The sequence below is a fragment of the Ptychodera flava genome, chromosome 11 (assembly GCF_041260155.1).
Source record: "Ptychodera flava strain L36383 chromosome 11, AS_Pfla_20210202, whole genome shotgun sequence".
In the NCBI taxonomy this organism is placed as follows: domain Eukaryota; kingdom Metazoa; phylum Hemichordata; class Enteropneusta; family Ptychoderidae; genus Ptychodera; species Ptychodera flava.
Window position 1 is genome coordinate 42,287,749 of NC_091938.1, and position 19,311 is coordinate 42,307,059.

At 36.6% G+C, this 19,311-nt stretch overlaps 1 protein-coding gene across 3 annotated transcripts in view; it reads right to left on the minus strand.

Moving 5' to 3' along the window:
- Positions 1–19,311, minus strand: part of LOC139144311 (WD repeat-containing protein 43-like) — a 67,372-nt gene that overhangs the window by 24,925 nt on the left and 23,136 nt on the right. For all 3 annotated transcript variants that reach the window (XM_070715008.1, XM_070715006.1, XM_070715007.1), the window contains exons 5-8: positions 18,539–18,696; positions 16,418–16,520; positions 5,247–5,311; positions 3,219–3,390 (exon numbers count right to left, since the gene is read on the minus strand). In XM_070715008.1, the coding sequence (XP_070571109.1) occupies positions 3,219–3,390; positions 5,247–5,311; positions 16,418–16,520; positions 18,539–18,696 (498 nt within the window). The remainder of the gene's footprint in view (positions 1–3,218; positions 3,391–5,246; positions 5,312–16,417; positions 16,521–18,538; positions 18,697–19,311) is intronic.

Consider the following 19,311-nt stretch of genomic DNA (forward strand, 5'->3'; position numbering starts at 1 on the left):
GGTTATGAGTCATATTATACTTTTGAAGTACAAATGGGTGACATATAACAAAAACAGCCCCTATGAAACTAAGAGGCATAATAGTTAGCACCACAATGAACACAACAGCAATGTTTCTACAATGATTTAATTGCATATTGAATAGTGTGTACTATCTTACTGTATTTGTAAAGTAAAAGATCCTGCTCGTGTTTAAGATACTCTTCTGCTTTAAGGTAGAACACACCTCAGGGACAGATATTTGGACACTCAAATTTCTAAAACCCTTTTCTGATCTACCACTTGTGCGGGCTCATTTCACAGGTTTTGGAGAAAAAATTTCACCATCTGTTAGCCGAAAATCCAAGATTTAATTTTTTCCCATAGATTTAAATGAGGGTGGCCATTTTGAATGTCAAATATTATAGAAATAACGGGCGATGCGCTGACCATTAACGTTTATTTATGGCAAGGGCGAGAGGAAAGCCAAATATTAATAGGCAAGGCTTGCCGAGCCTGTTAATTTTGGCTTTCCTCTCGTCCGCGCCCATAAATAAACGTTAATAGTCAGTGCAGAGTCTGTTATTTCCATTATATTATCAAGGAACCCCAAAACCGTCAAAATTTACAAAAATTTCCCACGCGAATGACAACGGAGCCCCGTCAGCTTGTCAGTGAGTAGTGCGCGTGCTGTAAAAATTTCGCAAATTCGGAGATTTTTTCAAAAACAATGTCTAAACTTGGCCCACAGGTGTTCCATTTTATTTTGTGATTGATTATGATCTTTGTACAAATTACAATTTACGTTTTAGCTGAAAAGTTACAATGTTTACAATATTATTCATATTCACGGGCACATGAACAAACCATTATTGCCTATTTGTGGTTGGTCACATGGTTCAGCTCCTCCAATTAAAATGCGACAGACAGGGCATGGTAATATAACGAAAAATATTTGGCAATTTATTTTTCTAGTTCCCAACTTTGCACTCCAAGTTTGCAGACTGTGAACCCAAGTTTTTATTGATTTTTTTTGATAAGAGAATGATTGAAAGTTTCATTTAGGAAATTTTGGGCAAAAGTTTATGTCTTGCACTTTTGAGGTGCCAACCATCGACCAAGTATAATAAATTTGGAAAGCGTCTTTGCTGAGCTGTGTTTTAAGGCAATCTCATTGATGCAATGGTTAATGCATTAGAAAGGGCTGATCAATTATTGAAGTCGGTACAAGTATGTTTTAGATGAAAGATACCATTATACTGTGTTAAAGTAATGCACCACGGAATTTCCTATGATGGAATCACAAAGAAAACAATACTTTTTTCCAGTACATTTGATTCTGTTATTCTCTATGGCCAAAGCTTATTAATAAACATTCCTATTCCTGATGTCACATCACCGTCACATCTGATTTTTGTACTGATCTTAGGCCATATCCATGTTCTTTATGACACACAGTTTCATCATTTGAAGCCACTGGTTTTAAATCTTTGAAGAATTCTGACTGACGATTATCACAAATTTCACTCTATGTCATTATCTTTTGCTCAACACTGATTGGTTGGAGACTTTTATGAGCAGCAAATGTATCATGACATGATGTTCAATGATGCTCATGAGTAAAACACAAGACATATTTCTTCAACCAGTTTCCCATCAAATCAAGCCATAATTCGTGTTATTTCGTCAAGTTGTCATTTCTTGATTCTCGCCTTGCATGCAAATTTTGATTTAAATCAGCAGTGAAGAATGTTATGTCAGTTAGGCTGGGAAGTCATCACGGTGTTTTACTGTTTTTGGAATGGTCACCTATCAAAGCACTAGATTCATGCATATTCATGAGACAGAGACAGTAGTCCATTTAATTTGTCAGTATATTTTGTATCTTCCATAATTTGAATTTGACATAAATAGAACTTTGAAATCATTGAAAGTTACGATCTATATCACCACATTGACAATGTCTACTTTTTTCATTTCTGTGACATTCATAAGAAGTTGAGCTGCCAAGCATCTGAAAATATTTAACGCAATAAGGTATCCCTCCCAGCCCATAATGAACGAAAGCAACCTTTGCATGACATAATGTACGAGGCGTAGCAGAGTACATTATGGAGTGTAAGGTTTGCTTGTGTCCATTATGGGCTGAGAGGGGGTACATTATTGCTATTACTTTATAGGTTTGGCATTGCCAATGAATTTGTAGATGTAGAATATCTGGGGCCAAAAGGCCGAAAATCAGATACATTATCAGTAATTATCATATACCCACATTCACGTGCCTGTGTAAAGCTATGGGAGAAAGCGCCCTCAGATCCGTGCATTTTTTTTACGTATCACGCCCCGGCCCGGTGCCAAAATATGGGCAATCGCGTGCATTTCTGAACTATCTCGATTCCGGTTACTACGCGCGTTGCTATCCGCAAACGTTCCATTCGTACACAAAGCCAGCGCGAGATTTGGAAAACGTCTGCTCGCTCAGATCGTAGTTGCGCGTGGCGACAGTGGAGTCGCGCTGATAACATCGGCTTTTATTTCTAAATTCTAGTGAAATCCTGTGTATACTAAGTGCGTGCCTGTTCAGTATAAATTACAAGAAACTGACATCACGCATTTGTCCTTCTTACACCTCGATTTCAGCCTTGATCTCTGTTGGTAACGTATGGTACGCATATTGCTTTGCGCGTTCTAGAATTCTGCAGGTAAACAAATGACATCATTATGTATGTCAATCCGCGACGGGAAGCGGCCAGTGTATTTATGAAAAACTGACACGAAAGGTGATGAATTTCTCCAAAACGATGCTGAATATTATGTAAACTACATGCTTATCATTCCATAAGGTATATGATAAAACCTTTACGGCCCTGATACGGCTTTTGCGGCCCTTGGTCGTACGGCGTACGGGCCCTCGCACGCTCGGGCCCTTCCGCCGTACGACCTCGGGCCGCAAAAGCCGTATCAGGGCCGTAAAGATTATAATTTGACAGTATGCGACACAAAATTTATAATTCTAAATAAGGCTTGTTATTGTTGTTGACATTATCTAAAACTGCATCAATGAGAAAGCCATCTTAACATTCTAGTAATTTTGATTGTACAGAGAAGGATACATCTTGTGAGTAAGAGGGATATCCATTTTACTATTCTCTGAATAGTGTTTTTGGAATGTGCAATCGATGGCATGTAAACAGTCTAAGCTCCACTCTGCACAGTCAAACATAAGAACCATTACTTACCACTTTTTCAAACACAGGTTTGAGAAATGTTCCATAGCTTAATAAAATATTACCATCTGCATCATTACAGAACTGGGCTGATAGAATAGGAATTGGTTTGGGAACTGCTTCCTTGCCACCTGGAGTTGCTATCTGTATAAGACATCTTGCTTCCAATGATGTCTTGGTTTTCCTGAAAATAATGCAATTTCAGGGAAAATGTAAATATAAAAATACCGCCAATGGCGCTTGGACATAATGACCGCCTAGTATTATTGGCATTTTCAACAACCCCACTCACTGTGAATTAGACAGACCACGAAGTCAATGTGCAACATATAGCTGAAAACTATTTTTTCACATTGCAATTTTAAGCCCATTTTTGTGAGAAAAGGGACATGTATATGTATATGGAGAAAAAACCAGAAGACATATTCGTAAATGGTTTCAGTGAAAATCATGTATGCATCTCTTGAAAAATTTTGGGGTTATAAGGTGTAACAGTAGTGTAAGAATAATGAGGTTAGAATAAGTTAGTAAAGCTAAGTTGACAGTAATTAAGATTACAAAATTATACACTAAGCTAAGGAAATCTGAATGAAATAAATGTTGAAAGAAGTAACTGAAGCTAAGATAGGAATAAACTGAATTACTGCTAAAAGTTGGTAAAAGGCCATCACAGGAATTGGTCCATACCATGGTGTTGGAAACGTAAAGTCAATCTTACCTGCCACCCTTATTACAAAAAGGTCTAGAAATATTAGTCAATTTAAGGGGGCAAGATAATTAAGTAGGGCAGCAAAGTCATGGTCATCTTTTTGTCTAATACCTTGTGTAAGTTCATGAACTTCACATAAATTTTGCCATAGATTTGTTGCTATTGGCAATAACTATGTTTCAGATCATTTGATAGCAATCCATTCCATGACAGATTTTAACTGTAATATAGCTTCTATTTAGAGGAGAGAAACTTCTCAAATAATTTTTTGTTCCCTGTAATTTCCTGTGAGAACACATGGACAGATGCTCAGGGCAGATGCTGGTGCAAGCTTGACAACTAACCTAAAACTTGTAACTTCATTGTCTAGAGTAAAGACTGTAACATGTTATGTCCTGGACACTTAATCTCTGGAATGTGAATGTCAAAGTCTGTATATCGACTGAAGGATGTTTACTCAAGATTGAAGTGAGCAGATACGAGACAATATGACAAATGCCTAGGGTCGTCTCAAATGTGAGACTCTAAAATATGAAATATGGTTTTTTTTATCGCTTTTGATGCCTAAAAGAGCATGGAAATCTCTGATACTTCCATTCAGTGCATCCTCCATGTTTCTAGCATTCATCTCACACAATTTCTGTTCTATAACTCATAAAACAGTCCAAAATGCAGGATTGGCATACCTCCCAAAAATACACATATGGAAGGCCCCTAAAATCAATTAGTTGAAAAAGAGGGTCAACAATTTCCCATATCTATCTAACCGCTGATCCGTTTGGCACCATTTTGCGGAATCGGAACCTTGACATTAGTTTTAATTATCTGTACCAAATATCAACACAGTCTGTTCAGCAGTTTTTGACTTTTTGTCGTTTAAGGAAAATTTTCACTGTCCGACATCCACTCAACCCCATCACAATAACATGATGACCTACGGTCATTATGTTAAAAAGGTACCAACATTTTTGTGCACAATGCTGAAAGAACCGGATATTGTTAAGGATCTCATACACAAATCATCATCTGCTTTTGCTTTTCAATGAGAGGATTATAACATCATTTGGACTCCATGCTATTTACTGGTACATAGACATTAACTAGATAATTCCTATGATAACATGCCAAATACTCATTCAATGTCATTATTTGCCAGAACAAGTCACATGCCAAAAGATAATAGAGATGGTTGGTGTCCTACAATCCCATCACATGGCACTGCCTAAAATAAACTGACATCAGAGGGTAATAGTTTTGTGATCTAACACCCTAGGGATGTAGGTCATACAGTGCACTTTACTGACCACATATACAGGAACTGAATATCTTACCCATTTAGAACTGGATCAAATATTAGCAGCTGTCCATTTCTTGTAACTACAGCAATATACGTAATCTTAAATAAAAACAAGACAATTGATAGTTTACAGTTGTGGTACGATAATACATCATATAGAATATTGAAGATTCCTAATGGTACTTGTGTTGATGTTTGAAAGGTATGTGTAAACACATTTCAATATTACTGTACATACTTATACGTAGAGTCTACATTACAAATAAAAAATTAAGATAGGCTACCTTGACATGTCATGCAAATGGTAGAATTTGAAATATCATCAACAAGTCATCATTGATGACACAGTCCCCACTTGTTAATGGGTACTTTGATTACAAGTCCTCAGAGAGGATAGAGTCCTCTTCATTAATTAGGTCTGTGATTAAAAATACTGTGATACAGATGGGGCTTAATGGCCAAGAGTTTCATGGTGGTGAAAATATAAAACCAATGTAGGTCGCTATCCTAATTACAAAAGGTCATAAATGAGTCAATTAGTAATTAATTGACAGGATGTCGCAAAACATTTTTGCATCCTATCCTAACACTGACAGATTATCACCGGTACCATATTTCACAAAGTTTGATGTAGTGCTTCTAGATATTCACCCTAAACAACAGAAATTCACTATGTAAATGCAAATTAGCAATTCATTTAAACAATACCACTAGGTGTCATTGAATTGTATTTACAACACTATGAGATCTACATCTGTACCAAGTTTCATCAAATTTGATGCAGTATTTGTGGACATATCACTCTAAATGGGAAAGTTCATTACATATGCAGTAACAATGTTTCATCTAGAGAGGGCGACAGGGGGATTCCCTCTCTATTGACATGCTGGCACCCCCTAGTAGTTTGTCAAGGGGGGACCAGCCCCCCATGAAATGGTGCGAGTCACATGTTCGAAATACAAGAAGAACATATGAACTGGTAAAATCCCCCCTAACTTTTCTGGTAAAGGGGGAAATCCCCCTGTTGATGCCATCCTGGATTTTCTGGTAAAGGGGGAAATCCCCTTGTTGATGCCATCCTGGATGAAACACTGCGGTAACAAATTAATTAACATGACACTGATAAATGTCATTATTAACTATTAAAGCAATATGAGCTTAACATCAGTACCAAGTTTCATGAAATTTGATAAAGTATTTCTTGACATATCAGCCTTATAACAAAAATTCAATAAATGACATGATACTGCTACATGTCTTGAAACAAATTGATGTGTATAGGACATAGGTAAATGTCCTTGTACCAACTTTGAAAGATTTAGGTGGAAATATGTCTGAGTTATAGCTCTGTACATGATGAAATCGTAACAAAATGGCTATCATACAGCCATTTTGCATGAGATTGTGAAACCAATGCACATACAAGTTTAGAACATAGGTCAATGTCCTTGTACCAACTTTGAATACAATTGGTTTATACATCAGTGTTCGTGGTCAATTTTTTTTCAACGTGTTTAACGTACGCAAAAGGGTTGGCAAAAATGCGTATTGTCGTCACGTGAAAGCGTAACAGCCACTTCCGCATTCAACCCAGGGCAAAAAATGAGGCAAATTAATTTTGGTTGACACAGGAAATAATTTTTCACGATAATTGAGACGTTTTTAATAAATGTAACATCATGAAATCTTGATCATACAGAGAAACAAGTCTGAATGAAAAATACACAAAACAGTAAACTGTGATAACACATCACACGTCGTCATACACTGCAGTGAAAGCGCGTGCTGCTAGTATCGTAACTACCGGCAACACTGTAACTAACAGTCGTAAAACTTCAAAATCATCAAAGAGAAGTTTCTATTTACACGTGAAGCGAATATTCAAACAAGTATCTCTAGAATTTAAAGGGGAAGTTCACCAAGGATGATTTTTACATATGTGATTGCTCTGTGGTCACTTACCAAGGAAAAACTATTTTCACCATTTATAACTCGCGCGATTTTTTACAAAAACCGATAAAAATAGTACAGGAAGTTGCCCATGTAATTTGAATCATAGGAAAAAAGCTCAAAGCTTGGAGCTTGCATAATGTGATATGGAAGGGATCATCTTCAAATGGGTGTGGCCCCCACATTTTTCACTCACAGTAACACAGTATAGTAAATAGCAATACAAAATCTGACAGTGGACAGTTTATTATTAGTGATTCATCGTTTATGCAAGGATACTCAGTATAAACAAAAGTTATGAAAATACGCACAGTGTGGTTTAAGCATGGATATTTGCTGGCATTGAGATCTTTATCGAGGCACGTTAGTAGATTGGTACATTCACTAGGAAAACGTGCATTCGATCAAACTCATAATGCATTCATGCCTCATGTTTGCATAACCATCAATATGATTGGCAGCTGCGTACGTTAGGGAATGGCCTTTGTAAACTGATTTGCTCAAAATGTTGCAATTTCAGGCGACATCACGTGGTTGTCAGTGGGTCGCAATCTCGGATATAACAAAGCAAAGTTGTGGGGAAATAATTTTAGCTCAACGTGTTAAAATTTCAAGCAATGACAATAACTGTTTCAATTTTGGTGGGTGAGTCAAGACATGGTTGAACCACACATCGTTGACAAAATAGCGCCCACAATTGATGCCAATATTTTGCATACAGCCAAACGCATTGCCTCCAGGAAAATGTGTATGAAAAAATTCTAGTGCGTATAATACGCACTTTTTTGCGTAACCGCGAACACTGTACATGTTTGAGTTATGTCTGCGGACATGAAAAAATCGTAATTAATGGCCGCCACGCAGCAAATGTATTTAATCTTACAGTGAAAAAAAATCAACGTGCATATATATGACATAAGTCAATGTCCTTGTACCATATATATGACATAAGTCAATGTCCTTGTACCAACTTTGAATAAACTCGGTTGAGACGTGCCTAGGTTATGGCTCTGGACATAAAAAAACATAACAAAATGGCTGCCACGAGGCCATATTGAATCGTGAAAAAAATTGACGTTCATATGTATGACATAAGTCAGTGTCCTTCTACCAACTTTGAACAAAATTGGTTGATACATGTCAGAGTTATGGTTCTGGACATGAAAAAATCATAAAAAAGTGGCCTCCATGCAGCCATATTCAATCTTATCTAAACAAATTGATGTGCATATTTATGACATAAGTCAATGTTCTTGTATCAACTTTCAATAAAATCTGTTGATACTTGCCTGAGTTATGGCTCAGGACGTAAAAAAATTGTAACTAAATGGCCGCCACGTGGCCATATTGGATCATATCCTGAAACAAATTCATGTGCATATGTGCATAGGTCAATGTCCTTGTACTAACTTAGAATAAAATTGGTTGAGATGTGTCTGAGTTATGGCTCCGTACCTGAAAAAATTATAACAAAATGGCCGCAGAGCGGCCATATTGGATCATATCACAAAACAAATCAATATGCACATGTATGACATAAGGAGTAATCCTTGTAAAAAGTTTGAATGAAATCGTTCTAGGCATCTCTGAGAACGAATGGACAGACGCATAGACAGATAGATGCACACACGGACATGATCAAACCTATAAATTCCCCCCGGACGATGTCCATGGGGACTAAAAATCTCATATGATAGCTAACATGAGCATTGTTGGTGTTCTGAAACCCTTTCTGTTTACTGGACAAAACTCCTCATATATAATATGACAATACATATACCTGTACCATCTAAACATTATGCCATGGACGTAGATTAGCATACAAAGGTACAATTGAAATTGTACAGACTCAAGATCTTTAACATTCATATGCAGTTTACGTATTGTGTCTGACATTTCCCCATTTCTGTAACAGCATATTGAAGAATGGAGTAGGTTTATTTCATTGTACATTGCACTGAGAATACACATAGTCCGTGAGCCAGACCCCCAAATTGGTCGATTGGTACCATTTGGGTGGGCAAATTCCACCATACATTTTCTGAAAGCCCGAAATCTGAACTTTCTGAAAATCTTTGGTGGACATGTCTCAGAAGTAGCTGTCTGTCTCAAAAGTTGTTGTCATGGCAACCATGCTAAAATCTTAAAAGTTAAGAATACTATACAAAACTGACTATTTAGTGAACAGCAAAAGATATTTACATGATTTCATGACACATACTGGTACCTCACATTATGGCCTTTCAGTTGACCCCATGACCTTGAACATTCTTGGTCAAGGTCAATAGGTCATGCCCATAACATCTCAGAATTTCTGTAAAATCAAGCATATTTCACAAATACTTTTCTGCTACGTTTACATAACACAAAAATAGAAACTCAAAAACTTGCCCAACAATAGCCACAGATGTGTGCTCTTTGAAATTAGTATGTTTTGTATCATGGATGATGTCGTTAGTGAGTAATTACCAAGGCAACCATATGTGTGTTTTCAGTTATGCATGTACCTATGAGCCAGACCCCAAATTTTGTCAATTTGCTTCCATTTGACTCGAGTGGGGAACAAAGCCGCCTTTTAAACCTGAAAATCTGAATTTTGAGAAAATCTTCATTGGACAGTTTGCTGAATACGCTTTCAGTGTAAATATTGTTGTCATGGAATCAGCATTCAAAAGCATTAAAATTAAGCATACTATGTAAAATAGATTATCAAATACACGACAAAAGATATTTGATTGATTTAAGAATGCATATCAATAGTTCGCATTGCTTCTTAATTGACCCCATGACCTTTAGATTTGTAGGTCAAGGTCAATAGGCATTGCTTTCAGCAACTTAGAAATTGTTTAAGGTGGGATTTTTTTGCAAATAGCTTTGCAACATTTTTACCAAACCAAAAAGTACAAACATGAAAACCTAGTCAGCTATAAGAGCTAATGCGATCTCTTTAAAATACTAATGTTTTTTTATCATATACCTTGTTGACAGGGCGGCAATCACCATAGCAACCATCCATGCATTTTCAGATAAAGTAATAGAGCGACATTAGATAACTTCATAACTTTTGTGTGCTAAGTACACAGCAATGTCAACTAAAGTCATATCGACAGTAAAAGAGGTCAAAAGGCAAATAAACGTAAGTGTGTTTGATTGTTTAAAAAACAAAATTTGGCAAAGTTTTATGTTTTTGTTTTCATGATTGAAGTAACATATTCACTTATCAAAAATGAGTATCTGTGTCGGACCAACGTAGTTAGTGGGAGATGATTATAAGCTTGTCAACGAGTAGACAAGTAGTCTGATCTCAAGAGATACCGGTAATATACTATAACTTTTTCCGGATTTCATGTTGAGCTACACTGTATCTCCAGATAAATGCTTTTGGTTGTTATTTTCCATTGGGGCGGAGCTTAGGTCACATGGGAAAAGCTTTAACAAGTGGCCTAGCAGCCGATTGACTTCTGCTGTTATGTATTGCTTAAAAATAAAAAGGTCAGGTTTTGTTTGTAAATAAACTTTGTAATACTGATACATCTGCTTATGTTGATTTTAGGAACACTGAACAAGGACATCCTTGCAAATTCATGTATTACTATTATATAATAATGGGCTCTTGTTTTTCATCTCTACCATAAATATGCAAGTATTAGCAAATTTGAAGAACCTGAAGTAATACCTAGGACCCTTTAAAGATAATTGTAAGAAAATTGTGTTTTTCAAACAAAAACGAAAAAAAGGCACAAAAAATTCAAGTACGAAACTTTTCTTCTCAACTTCAATAAACCTCACTCAGGTTGTCCCTAGGAACCCACATAACACATTTCAAAGTTGATAAAAAGGAAGAAATGCCCCAAAATACAAATATGTAAATTAACCATGATTTGAACAAACTAACTGAACTCAGCCAAATGAGTTGCATACCAGTATTGAAAGCAATTAGACCAGCAGTTTCAGAGAATAAAACAATTGTTGATAGATGATGGATGACGACGGACAATCCACCTATCTGATATGCTCCACGTCACTGACAGCGGAGGTAAAAACTGCGTAACCACCGTAATTCTGAAAAATGATCGCTGTGTCGTGAATATCTTGATCCAGTTAGTTGCGCTGATTTAATGACTGTCGGTTTCAATGTTACAAATGTTGCTACAGCAAATAGAATTGCAACTTCAGTTCACCTTTTTTTAATCTATCTATTCGCCTTTTGTTGAAAGTTTGAATTTTTTAATGACTGTCGGTTTCAATGTTACACATGTTGCTACAGCAAGTAGAATTGCAACTTAAGTTCACCTTTTTTTAATCTATCTATTCGCCTTTTGTTGAAAGTTTTGAATTTTGTCTAGGCATGTACAATACACATATCATGCGCATATATATCCGAGTAATTAAGTAATAAAGAAATCATCAACATATAAAATAATTCAGCTTCATGTGATATTTTTTATAAAACTGGAAAAGTGAGTAATGTAAGTAATAAAATCAAACATCTTGAAATTAAACTTCACTCGTACTCCAAGGGAGTGATTCTTGTTGTACATCCTATTAGTTTTGTGGTCATATACTCACTTATTTTTTCAGACATGGAAAATACAATTAGTCACCTCCTAAATAATCTTTAATTTAATATTTCTTTAAATTAAAAAATATTAAGTGACATTTCTTTTTTTCACGCAATATCATTGTCTCGATTGAGTTTGTGAAAAGTTTTGTTAAATCAAAAGTAATGGATGTTTCAGAGGATGTTAATCAAAACAAGCGGGCGAAAAATGTGCAAATTTACGTCCACGTATCATTTAAGGTGCTATGGCTCACATCTTAATAAGCTCGGGGAACTCAACTTTCGGAAAGGTTTGTTCAAAGCAAACAAAATTCGCAAATTTGAAACTGTATTACATATTGTATAATCTAGACCGCGGAGAAAAAGTGTTCCCACAAGAAAGTCACTTAGTAGACTTGAATGTGAAAATTCAGTTCAATCTACAATTAACTGCAATCTGAGTCTAGGGTGTCACAAAAGGATGCTACAAATGTAAATACTGGAGTCCATCAGAAAAAGGTGTATAATTTGTGAAAGAACAAAATATGTAATAAAGGAGCTAAACACGAGAACCCCTACATCAAGCAGTAGACTGAGGCCAAACATAAGTCTTTGGGAAAATGCTGTAGAAAGGATTATGGTTATAACGTCTAGGGGTATTGTAGCAGCAGACGCACACTGCCACCGCAGCTGCCATACAGTACCCGACAGAACTAAATGGCAAGCCTCGGGCAGGCCACAGGCTTGCCCCAGGCAAGCTAGCGTGGGTCTGCTACAAAAACCCTTGATTTTACAGAATGCACAGTCTAAGCTTGTATTTGATAGCTGGCATACCTTTACCAGCATTACCTTGTCGTGATTGGCGACAGCAGCTAGAAAATTTGTCGTAGCTTATGCTTCGTTGTTATAATATTCGACAATTATTCGATACCATGGCTAATATGAACACATCTTGTAAGACTGAAGGACAGCCAGGGGCGTAAACAAGTGACAAGATGGAATTCAGTTCAGATACAGCGCTGTGATGGAGATACTTGTAGAGTTCAGTAATTTTTCCCCACATAAATGAAAATTGGTCAAGGAAAGAAAATTGGTCAAGGAAAGAGCCGATACCGTGCAACAAAATATTTGGAAAATGGAATTCGATTGTATGGTCGTAAATGTCCAGGGTCGTTCATTGCCGTCCACACGACGTTAGGTCGTTATCGTTCAGCTGTCAGTGAATCTGATTCGGCTAGAGCCATTCACGTCATTTCCAAACCCGTCGAATATGTTCTGACGAAGATTCGCCCAAGAAGAAAATATTCCTTCCTTCGCTATATATGTCGTTTTACGTTTCTGCCAAGTTTTCTTTTAAAAATTACGCCGAACTTTCCTTTTTTGTTCTTGAAAATGTATGGACAGGCATTATTTCTCATCTCAAAAAAATATATGTCCCAGGACAATAGTAAAAAAACCACCCTAGCTGTCTTCATTTTTAGGCACATTACTACGCTAGGATTTGTTTCCATAATCTGAATAACAGAACTATTATTGTTCAGAGTTTTCCACTGACTTTTGACAGCAGGGCGTGACATCTGGCCACATTTTAGGTAACAGAAAAAATTGTGTAGCCTGTCCATTTACAACTCAGGCTTCCGTTAAAAGATGAAGCCATGCAAGTGGTTCTGAAGTTTATTTTTAATTTACTAAACAACAGACATCAAAACAGGTCCAATAATCATTATCATTCAAGGTAACTAAGAAATTTACCAGGTCCAAGGGATATATCAAAAAATGACAAAAGTAATGGGGTAATCTTGAACCACAAAATACTTTTGGTACCAAGTCTTGTCTGGAATGGGTATGCGTACCCTGCCAGCTAGCTGCCCCCATCAAAATTGACCCAAAGCGACAAATCTAATACAATGTTACCGGAACTTTGATAAATATCTGATAAACATTACGTCGATGCGCAGTTAGTATGTTCAAGCGTTTGGTTGACAGTTGATGTCTTGATATCGATGATATAATTCCTTGATATGCAGTCAGCACAGGCTGCCCTGGTTACATTGTCCGCTGGTTCCGTAAAATTAGATATTAAATGTCTAAACCTTCGCCAATTTCAAAATTAAGACTTTCTACAGCTGAGTAGCATACACACGCAGATCTAGATCGCTTAAATTTGATAATTTTCTCTTGATACATTTTCAGAAGCATTCCCTTGTCGATTATCATGATGAGCATCCATTTTTAGTAATCGCGTTAAGTACCCGAGGAGCCCTATACATGTAATTATAGGAAATTCGTCATTTCGAAAACCACTGGCGCAACTGGGGCAGCAACGGGTTGTCTGATGAAATCTGATTAAAATCAGATGTAGGGTACGCTGACGCCTATATGGTATTCTGCTGCTGTTACCTCACAGCACCAAAATACCGTTTAGACGTCTGATGACCTCTTTAAGGTGGTGTGGCATGAAAAAATGTGATTTTGGGCAATTTTCACCTTTTTTACATAAATCAGTACGTCATATACTACCACCTTGTGAGGATTGCCTTTACATGCATGCTTTGCGTGCAAACTATCAGACTGCTGTCTCGAAAGGAAGCCTTGCTTGTCATCCATATATAATAAATTTTCATGGAGGACATGGTTGGGTTATTGAAGACCGTTGTTTGTCAATCAAATCGATAAGGGGCATACCGGGGATGTTGGAGTTTGAGGCATGTAAATTCTTAAGATAGTGCAAATTTCCGCCATGTCAATGTCTGGTAAACGGAATAAGGTATACTCCGGTATATATAATCCCTGAAATATGGAAATATTGTTGAGTTTGAAGAACAACTAGGTTACTGATGATGATGATGATGATGGAGAAGAAAATAATAATGAGGATCAATGTAAAGATTGTTACCTAGATATTACTACTTTCTTATGAAATGCTTTATAGTGTGTTAGTGGTGGTTGACTAATGTACGTAAGAATTACTGGTACTGTATTTTGATAAAACCCATGCCAGGGAAAACGTAGAGGATCATAGAAAGTCAACATAACATTGGTTGTTGGTCATTTGTAATTTGTAAGTTAACGATGAACGTTAATATGTTTGTTTTATTTAGTGCTATTTACTTTCATCAAGAGGTTCAAAACAGTAGTTTTATTATTAGCTCTATCAGACACATTTCATTTTGTTATCTATCGCTGATATATTTACAGCTGATGTCCAGCAGCATTAAAAACTTATTCCTGACTGGTCTATTTCTTTCTTAGATCAGGTGTGGGCCACGCATATAAAGGTATAAGTGCTAGGGCTCAGTACGTTGTTCAAATTGTCACGTTAAAGTTCAGATGTCATGTCACTAATGATTTTGCATTTACGTAAATGTTCGAAAAAACATTAGAAAGACACATTTTTGTTTACAGTAGTATGAAATTATGAAGATATACATTATTGGCCAATACGTATAGCTATAGCTAATAGCTGTAGGCTGTTAGCTAAATATAAGCTTGTTGATATTGCTTATCATTGATAATTATGATGTTTAATACAAACTGGTACCATAAAATACTCTTTCCGTGTAAAAACATATAAGTAACATCATAGAAATACCATTTCATTCTATGTGTAACCTTGTTTTTTCATTGACCTTGACCTTGGTTTGAAAAGAGCATCAGACCTTGTGGTCAAATTTAATACCGTAGAAGCCACATGTATCGTTTATCAAAGATAAGAGTGCATCTTTGCTGACAAGAGTGCACCTTGCTTGAAAATGTCAAGAAGTGCAAAACAAAAGAGACACTGTTTCTGTGCATAGTCACCTGAAATGTAAACTTTCCATGTTTTGAACTTTGACCTCATTTGATCGTGTACGCCTGACCTTGACTTTAAGGTCACATCTTGAGTAAAAGTTAGAATGTGTAACATATCCTATTTATGTTATCAATTTTGGTATGAACATTTTCATAAAGCAGGATATTCACTTTTGTATACAATTGTACTTTCTAAATAATTCAGGTGTTTGTTTCTATGGCAACGGTTTTCACCCATTACTAAGCTACCAAAAGTTTTCAGAAAATTCAGAGTTTCAACTTCCAAAAATATATAAAGTGTGATTTTGCCCTCTGCTTGCCCTAAATAGTACCAATTGACCATAATTGGGGCCTGGCTCATAGAGTACATGTATAACTGAAAACACACTGATGGTTGCCTTGGTAATTACTCACTACCAACAACATCCCTGATACATAACATACTAATTTTCAAAGAGCACATATCTGTGGCTATGTCTGAAGAAGTTTTTGAGTTTCTATCATATTTTATGTTAATGTAGCAGAAAAGTATTTATGAAAAATGCTCTATTTTATCGAAATTCTGAGATGTTATGGGCATGACCTATTGACCTTGACCAAGAATGTTCAAGGTCATGGGGTCAATGGAAAGGTCATGATGTGAGGTACCAGTGTCTGTCTTGAAATCACGTAAATATCTTTTACCGTTCCCTAGAAAATCAGTTTTATCTAAAATTCTTAGCTTTTAAGATTGCAAGTATTGTTGCCATGACAACGACTTTTGAGACAGAAAGCTACTTCTGCGACCTGTCCACCAAAGATTTTCAGAAAGTTCAGATTTTGGGCTTTCAGAAAAGTATGGTGGAATTTGCCCACCCAAATGGTACCAATAACCTATCTGGCTCATGGACTAACAGGACTGGTGTAACTTTCATCAAGCTTACCTGCTCTGATTCTGATGGCCTTGCTACTGAAAAACTTAATGGTTCTTCTATCAAAGAAAACGCTGCCACTGCTTTTTTGTCCTTTGACTGTAACTTGACCTGCCTTGATGAGCAGACAAAATAAATTCAAACTGTAAGACTTCACAGTGAACTTTCTTTGCAATGATATCATGTTGTTGCCAAAGATATGGGGGAATTTTTGACAATTATGTGCAGTACATCATCTCTTTTTTGTCATTGTGCATCACCAATGGCCATGACATAGTCCATCAATTTTGAAACCTACATACACATTTCTCACGGTCATATTTAAAGCATATGAAGGCCTTCAACTTTGAGCAATTTTTCTCTCAAAATGGATTGAGTTTCAGAAAACTTGTCTTTAAGTTTGACTGACTGCAAACATTTACTTTGTTATATGTTGGGTTGGTATTCTTGTGACTGTGACTTAACATGTTGCCTAGCAATGTAATCATGATGTCTGCGGTGTCGGAAGATTTCAAAATGTTTGAAAATTAACGAGTTTGCCAACTAAAACTAAGTCATATGCCTAAAACTTTGATGTGTAATATAAAATGCTGCGCTTGCACTGTCAAGGGACCAGCCACTGGCCCTCAGACAAGTAAGAGGTAATTTTGTACTAGTCCACAAAAGAAACCAGGCAATCCTGGGTGTCAGCCAAGTGTATTTTCACGCCCTGGTATGCAATTTGAAAAGAAAGGGAGATACTTGATTCACAAATGACACTGCAGTTTTTGATATAAATCTTGATAGTATTTCAATTCTGTTGTTCTATGTGATATGAACATTTTTATTCATGCAATAAATGCATGTTCAAAAGTGCTGGTACTCAAAACACAATCACTACAATGGAACATTATTTTTGACAAGTGAATTCTTGTCTGGTCTAAAATTTGGTCTTCAACGATAACATTAGAACTTACAAACAAAAGGATACGGTTACAAGTACAAGTTGAACACAAAGCATTCCAACATGATTGACACTGGAAAAATACATGGAAAGTTACAGCCATTAAAGCTTTAATTTACATACAACAACCAACGAACCATGCAATCTCTGATAAACATACAACACAATAGATTGAGTGTCGTTCTGAAATGTAAAATGGTGATTTAACCCTTTTCCTGCCAGACAGTATCACTTCCCCATCAGCCAAGTCAGTAAAAAGTGGTATTGAGCCAAAGCATGACGTATTTTCACCCACTTTGCTTGGTCTGTTATTGCATCTTTAGTAAAAAAATCAAGTTTACAATATTTATGTTTTCAACAGCTTTCAAATGTACAGTATTATGTTAAAGAGGCACTCCCACTTGGTAATATTTTTAAAACACATTTTTTTAATGCCAACGGTCAATATTTGACGTGGCGACTGCGCGCGGATCGCGAGATATCGATAAAAACATGTCCTTTCCCAAGCGTATTTTTCATATGCCGAAGTTTTACGATTGTTTCTGATTTTGACCCGCGTGGTATGCGTCTATGCATACCACTCGGCGGCCGCTATGTATCAACGTAACTGTGCTAGTCACCTATGCGAATTCTGGTGGAATCAAACTTTGTTTTCCATTTTTTCTCAGAGTGAGTAAGACTAGGCTTTCCCCCAGGGGGCATGACCAATCACCGACGCGAGTGGTACTGTGGCATACAGCAGCGTAAGCGTAGACTCGTACTCAATAGCTTAGTTGACGATGGCCCCAGTGCCGAACGTTCGATGGTCGGAAGCTGAATTTAGGTGGGCCACCGGAATTCAAACTTTTACTTTTTTGAGGACATGTTTTTATCCATATCTCGTGATCCGCGTGCAGTTGCCACGTCAAATATCAACTGTTGGCATTAAAAAAATGTGCTTTAAAAATGTTACCAAGTGGGAGTGCCACTTTAAAATACACCATATGGAATATGTTGTGTTTCATTAATTTTAACCATCTTGATCTGGTGGTGAAATATGGACTTGGCAGGAAAAGGGTTAATGTAATAAAATGAGGGCTAATGGAAAGAAAGTTTTTGTACACAGTTCATTCAATACAGTATTTGTACTGGGGATACAAGGATGACAATGTGATAGCAATCTTACATTTAATTAAATCACTGATACTTACCATGCATTAAGAACCCTGTCATGAATAGCACTGGACAGAAAATACATGCCATCAATATCAAAAATTTCCTTTGCCCTTGAAAGACGTGAACTCTTCCTTTTCAATTGTAATGGTATGCAGATAAGTTGAGACACAGGACTAGCGTGCCCGGTATACCTCTGAAACAAATGAACAATTTGTATCAGGAAAATTTACTGAGATCAGAACCTAAGTATGCCACATTGACTATTTCTATAAATTGTGCAAGTTGTAAACTATCTGAGTACCAAGCAGTTTCTTTTTCACTCAGACACCAGCTCATCCCTTATATAACCTACAATAAAATCAATTTTAAGAAGTAACTTATTGACCTTTCAGTGGCATCAGTTTGCAAACTTGGAATATTATGTATAATTACATGCAAAAAACTTGGTGACAAAGACTTTTCTTGTTGGACCACAGGCAGCCTAGACGTATTTAGTTTTTCTCACTTTTCTCTATCAATACCTCTTTTCTCTATCAATACCTCTTCTTCTCATGCTCTGACTGATTGGAGTAAATAAAATAAATGATTATATTGTTATGTAGGTCATTCCCCCCACACTCATCATGACTTGAGTTCAATTAGTCTAGAACATTCTCAAGGTCACTGCCCTTGATGACCTCACAACCTTGAATTCAATTAGTCATGTTTGGAATGTTCTGGAAAGTTGATTAGTTGTGTAAGGGAGATAATTTTAGAACAGTAATTAGCATGTCAATAAAAGTTCTAGATTGTTCTTATATGCCTTTAT